At 28.2% G+C, this 6,717-nt stretch overlaps 1 protein-coding gene across 1 annotated transcript; it reads left to right on the top strand.

Annotated features, from left to right (window-relative positions):
- Positions 1–5,772: 5,772 nt before the first annotated feature.
- Positions 5,773–6,149, top strand: OCT59_023480 (uncharacterized protein; the record flags this gene model as incomplete). The annotated part of the gene is made up of 2 exons (XM_025329764.2): positions 5,773–5,785; positions 5,857–6,149. The coding sequence occupies 2 exons, from the start codon at positions 5,773–5,775 to the stop codon at positions 6,147–6,149; spliced, it is 306 nt and encodes a 101-aa protein (XP_025180857.2).
- Between the last annotated feature and the right edge of the window lie 568 nt (positions 6,150–6,717).

The raw sequence follows: 6,717 nt of genomic DNA, 5'->3' as shown, positions 1-6,717 counted from the left end.
AACTCAAAATTCTTTTTATTCTTATAAAGGTATATTATTATTATTTATGTTTGTGAGCAAATTAGTTTCGTTTTTATTATAAAATTTCGCATTTAGGCGCAAAAAACAGAGTTCAATAATTCTTGTATAAAATTATATTTCTATTTTTATCTCGATGAGTCAATATGATGCAATTAGGTATTCTTTTATTGGTAATATAATAAAATCATTATTTGTTTACCTAACAAGGAAGACTTATACTATTGTGGTAAATTACTGCCGTTGTAATAAAAAGTTGTATTCCAAAAAAGGAAGGAAGTATGTCTTAATTTGGTTAGCAAATATGTCAAAACAGGGGCCGTTTTTAATAAATATAAAAAAAGTAATATCAAATATTAAATTTTCATATGAATGATATACGAGTTTGGGAAAATGGATATTACTTAAATCATTAGCGAATTTAAATGCAGGGTATTTGGAGTATTTATTTATTTCATTTCGTTTCAATTAAATTAATTAAATTTCAATTTCAATTTCAATATATCCATTGATAAAATTGTGAATTTAAGTTGATCACAATGAAAATAATCTACAATTAAATTCACATTTTAGTATTAGTTAAAAGAATTAAAGCCGCATTTAATAACTACTATAAATAAATTTGTTACAATGAAACCACATCGGGAAATTTTTTTGGGGATAAATATCGATATTAAATGCATGTTTAATTTTATCAATAAATTTCTGTAGTGATAAATTATCAATCCTGTATAGATTTCAATCCTGTATAGATTGGTTACGGTACATTTCGCCGAAAGCCATTTCGCCGAAAGGACGGTTCGCCGAAAAATAGGGCCAACATTATGCAGAATTATAAATAACTCAGGCCAGAGATTATTTTTCGGCGAAATGTCCTGATACCGTATAGATTTGCGTTATGTAACATTAATTAAAAATAAGTAACAATAATCACGTGCATTATATCATGTGACACGTGTGACATGACTTTCCGTTAGTTAACGACGATAAGTTTATTTTTTTAAACTTTTTTTTTAGTTTAATCTTCTACCCTTTTTTTCCCCCTCCCTCTCACACTTTTCCTTCACCCACTTCACCCTTTTTTACGCTTTCTTTTTTCTTTTTTTTTCATTTTCACCTTTCGTTTCATTTCATTTTTTCCATTTTTTTTCATTTTCCCCTTCATTTTATTTCTTTTTTCTCGTTCTTTTTTTTTATTTTGCATTTTTTTTACTCATTTTTGGTTATTTATTTCCTTTTTTATCTCTTTCCGTTTTTCCGTCTTTCTAGCCACCCTTTATTTTAAATGATACTGTCTTTCCTTTCCTTTTTTTCATTCTTTCCTTTTTCCTCTCCTCTATTTTTCCCTTTTCACTTTTTTTGTTTTTCCTTTCCCTCCCTCTCTATCGTCCTTCCTCTCTTTCACACTTCCCTTTCACTTAAATTAAACGCTTTTCACAACATGAAAAAAATTATAAATTTGGTCACGTTTTTGTTTTGGTAGATCTCTAGTGAAAATGTTTTTCGTCTATAGTACTAATCTTTTTTTTTTAGGTTTTGTCTCATTTTGACCTTCGGATGCCTGGGAACTTGTTTCTTTTTAATCGGTCAAATAAAAAACACGTTAAAATTCAGTAGGAAAGGAAGGGAAGGATGAAATATTTTCTGGACTTTTTTTGGATTTAGCTCAGGATTTAGGTAAGAATTTATTTATCAATTTTTTTTTATTTTTAACGAACTTTACTAAAAGTTCATTTCTTTTTCTTTTTTAGATCTTTCAGGTCAGACGTTAGTGAATTTTTTTTTAAATATTTATTTTAACGAAACTTCTACTAACATTTCATTTTTTTTCTTTTGCAGATGGCCAATTCTTCAGTTTTTGGACGCGTGGGAAACTCAGAAGGTTTCTCAGTTAAATTTTTTTTTTGCTGTTTTCTTTTTTATAAATCATCCATATGATTATAAAATGTTTCTTTTTTTAGGCCCATAATGCTCATTTTGAAGGCTGGACTCCTGATTTTCTTTTTTTTTGATGGCAGGGTCTCTTAATGCGTGAAAAATCAGTATGAATAATCAGGTTTTTTTTATTTTTTAATGAAACGTTTATTAACGTTTCCTTTTTTTTTTAGGCGGTTCTTTATCAAAATTTTGATAACATTTCGATCTCTTTCTTTTTTTTAGGAAGCTTTTTGGTCTCACTAATCGGCTTGTGGGTTTCAAGTTTGTTTACTCAAAAAATCTTGCCTTCATTATTTTATTGAAATGTTCCTTTTTCAGGTGGCCCTTCGGTTCTTTTGGAAGTGAGTTTGAATTTGGCTTAGTTTTTTAAAATTTAATCTAATTTTTTAACGAAATATTTGTTAACATTTCAGTTTTTTTTTTTGTAGGTTCTAGTTTCAACTTTTGGTGATAGACTGGTAAGTCTCAAAGTTGTAACTTTGAAACTTAATATTTTTTTATTTAATATAATGAGAAACGTCAACTCACGTTTCTTTCTTTATTTTTGTAGGTTGTGGACTTTTCACTTTTGATTGAATGGGAAAAGTGAAAACAGTAATTTTCGCAATACCTATTACGGGACTTGATTTATTTTATTTTATTAGAAAAAATTGCTTTCTAATGCATCTTTCATTTTCAGATATGGTAAATTCCATAATTTACAAGATTTGCTAATATATAATTTTTTATTTGAAACGTTTTCTAACGTTTTTCCTTTTTCTTTTTTGTAGGTTTTTGGATTTTGTTGGGTACTGGCTGATATGATCAGTTTCGAAGGTACTATTCGAAACTTTTTTTTAATTTATCTCTTTTAGCAAACTTTAATTAATGTTTACTTTTATTTTGTAGACTCTTAAATGGCTTTTTGGATGGAAAGTTTATGAAACATTACTCTGTTTTTATTTTGCTTTAGACGATAGGTTTGGATGGGAGTTTATTGTAGAATTTTTGATTTTTAGTTTCTTTTTTTCCTTCATATTATTAAGTAATAAAATGATGTATTTGCTAAATAAAAGTGATTAGTGACATTATAGTTAATAAACAATATATTGTATAATTATCAAATGATATATTTTGATATTTATTGTTTAGGTTATAGTCCGATAATTATTTGTTTGGTTAAATATCAATGATTATCATTTAAGTTTAAATATGATTCTGTTTATCCCTATCGATATTACTCGACGAGTCCGATTAATATCGATGTATGTCATGTGACCTTTCATCGACATAGCATATATCCCCTAGAAAAATTTCCCGATGCACCCTTTTTTTATGGATATAATTATAAAAGTGTGGTTTTTTTAATGGATTACACTTTTTTATTAATAATAAAAATAAATCAATTTACAATTGAAAAATTGAAAGATGATCATCATTTACGTTAGGGATCTCCTTATTTTATTATATATGTCCGATATGAGAGGGGAAGAAAGATAATAATAACATTACAAAAAAGAACGTTTTAGTTCTTTTATAATAATATTTGCACTTATTGTCCTGAACTTGAAAAACATGGAAGTGGATATGGCCCGCTGCTTTGTATCGGGGAACGTGACCTGTGATGTTGGTAACGGGCGTCCTTAACGTACAGTGGGGGTGTACAATTTTAACGTATAAACTGGCCCGAGATTAGGAGTTATGCACTTGCACGTGATAGCGTTAACGTTATATATATTGGTAACTGGTGTAACATTTAACTTGGTAAATTTTAAAAATAAAAATAAAAATAAAATTAACTTGGTAAAGATAGTGACTTTGTAACTTTATTCAAGAAAATTTACACTTTACATATCTAATAATATTAAATGTAATAAAATTTTTTATACATAAGAAAAAAAAATAAAAAAAAATATGAAATACGAGTTTGTACTGTTATAAAATGCTTCTAACTTCATCCAACGTTTATAAGAATACTTATATAGTCCATATCTGCTAAAAAACTTTTATTTTTTTTATCTTTAAATTATGTAAAAAGATAAATAATAAAACGATAAAGAAGAATATAGATTTTTTAAAAGATAACATATATAAACTGAAATTATTAATAAAAAATATGTAGATGACGCGTGAAGAAAAAATGATCATCATAAAGTGGCACATGGGTACAAAATTTTTTTTCACATTTGCTAAAAAAAAATCGGATTAATAGCCTGATGCCCGTGTTTCACGCGGTCTGCGTGCATTTGATGCAATATCCGACTTGTTTATAATAACGAGTTATATAATTTCTTAAATCCTAAACAAAAAATGCAATTTCTCAAATTCTAAACAAAAAGGTAATTTCTTAAATTCTAGATTAAAAATGCGATAGTTTCCCCCTCATTATATCTAATCTATAAATCATTAGTTAAAATAATTAATGAGGCACTTTTTCATCATAAAAAAAAAGGCAAAAAGAATTGAATAAGAAAATTATGAATGGAATTACGTGGGTCGAATAATTTTCTAAAAAGTATTCGCTTCTTATTTATAATATTTCCCCTATGCCTTCGAGATCTTAATTGAGTATCTCATTGTTGGAACCAATAAAATTACGTTACCCAAAATCATAACCAACTTAAAATAACACATAATACATAAACACATTTACACAAGAATATTTTAACGTCAATTACGGGTTACCCTTTATGGAGCCCAATTGTTGATATGATAGTTTAACGTCATTCCGGACCGCAGTAAATAAAATACTTTAAAATTTTATACACTTAAACTAAATATAATAATGCGCCTTATATTTTCGCAAACTAAATTTAAAACGGGTACAACCGGTTTGACCCGTTTCAACCCGTTTCAACCCGATTTTTGCAAAGCAACCCATAATTTCAGCTAAATTCATAATTCTGGGTCAATTGTAATTTAACAAATTCCAAATTAGGAATTTCATGTTGATCACAAATGATCACGTGACAATGGTTAAAAAAAAATATATATATATGAACCCGGAATCATTGTTAGAAACCGAATTTATAACCGGTTTGTGCAACCGGTTCAAACTCCAGTTCCTTCGCCAGAATGGCTTTGGCGAAATGACCTTCGGTAAAATGTCTATTCGGAAAAATGGCATTTCAGTGAAACATCCCTTCGACAAAATTTGCTTCAGCAAAATGGGCTTCTGTGAATTGGACTTCAGCGAAAATTCCGGATACTCCTCCCTAATTCGTTTCGTATTTATGATTATTTGTACAAAACGTCTAAAAAAGCACCATTTTGTCCGATTTATGAAACAAAAATTAAGAAAATGGTGCTTTTTAGACATGAGCACAAATATACATTTCGTTTTTACTGTTATCACTTTTTTAAAACCGTTTTTAGTAAGATTTCTGGTCATTAATCGGAACATATTTTATTAATGATTTTAAATTCAGAAACACTTTTAGGGGTCAATATTAATAGACATAGTTATATTCTAGATATGGAAAAAAATACGTTAAACACGATATTTGTTTTCGGAATGTACAAAAATAAATTGGTTTTAATAAATGCGTTCGTGATAATATGATGACTCGGGATTATTTTTTTCTGAAAGGGAGTCATAGCTCTTGGCAGAAAATCATTGAAAATCTGGTTTTGAAATTATATATAACCACTGCCACCAAAATTTTGTTTTACAGAATCGACTTACTACGCTTAGAAAAAGAAGCAGATTGAAACTTTAAACTCCCAAATTGACAACTACCCAAAATACTACTCCCTCAGGTCTATCGAACAACATTAACTAATATGAAACTTCAAATCTTTTACCTTCTTACTGTCCTTTTCATGTGTTTCTATATAATGGACGTTAAAGGTAAAATCCTTACATTCAATATGTTCTCCATTTTCTTTTCTAATGATTCAACTTTTTGGTTTAATGTATAGCATTTACTGTCATCACGGATTTGGAATTGGAACTCTGCAGATGTAGAATTTGGATAGAGGATTCAAATGGTTATCGCATAGCCGGTGACTCAGAATATCATGATTGTAGTGAACATTCCTACACTGGTGATGAACATGAAACTATTAATTTTCCAGACCAAACGTACACGGTTCATGCTAAAGTTCAAGGTAGTTTCGAGAAACAGAAAGTACGAGGATCTTTTAATGAAAATACCTGTTATGGTATATATGGCACTGTTGATGATTGGACTTTTGAACAAAGATCTTGTTAATCGTTTATTTGGATATTATCTCAGTATGTTGAAGATGTGAACCAATTAAATCTGTTTCTCTAGTTGCATAATTAATTACTTTCTAGAAATATGACATCATTAACAATTAATACAAAAAATTTTTAATTTTTCGGAAAATTATTTACCAAAAAATTTTACCGAAATTTCTCTGTGGCAAATAAATTTAATGCAAATTACTCATTATAATAACTTTCATAATTTTTATTATTATTTGCGAAAAATATAACTATATTTACCAATTTGGTAATGCTTTATATAATAAAATTATTATTTAACTATTAATCATTTTTCCGAACTAATCTGTTATAATATATTTGAACTAACCCGTTACCGGTTTTTACTCATTTCAATTATGGTATTGAATAATACATTTACAATTCCATGATCCACATTCTTATAAATTTCTAAACTAGGTAAGGATTCCCTTATAGGTGATTGATCCGCCGACAAAAACTAATTTTTTAAGGCCCCGTAAAAAGTCGATCAATTTTTAATATTCCATCTTTTTTTTCATAAAAGGCTCATGTTTCCGGAATTAATCACCTTA

This window comes from Rhizophagus irregularis, chromosome 4 (genome assembly GCF_026210795.1).
Source record: "Rhizophagus irregularis chromosome 4, complete sequence".
Classification (NCBI taxonomy): domain Eukaryota; kingdom Fungi; phylum Glomeromycota; class Glomeromycetes; order Glomerales; family Glomeraceae; genus Rhizophagus; species Rhizophagus irregularis.
This window is presented reverse-complemented; position numbering and strand designations above follow the sequence as displayed.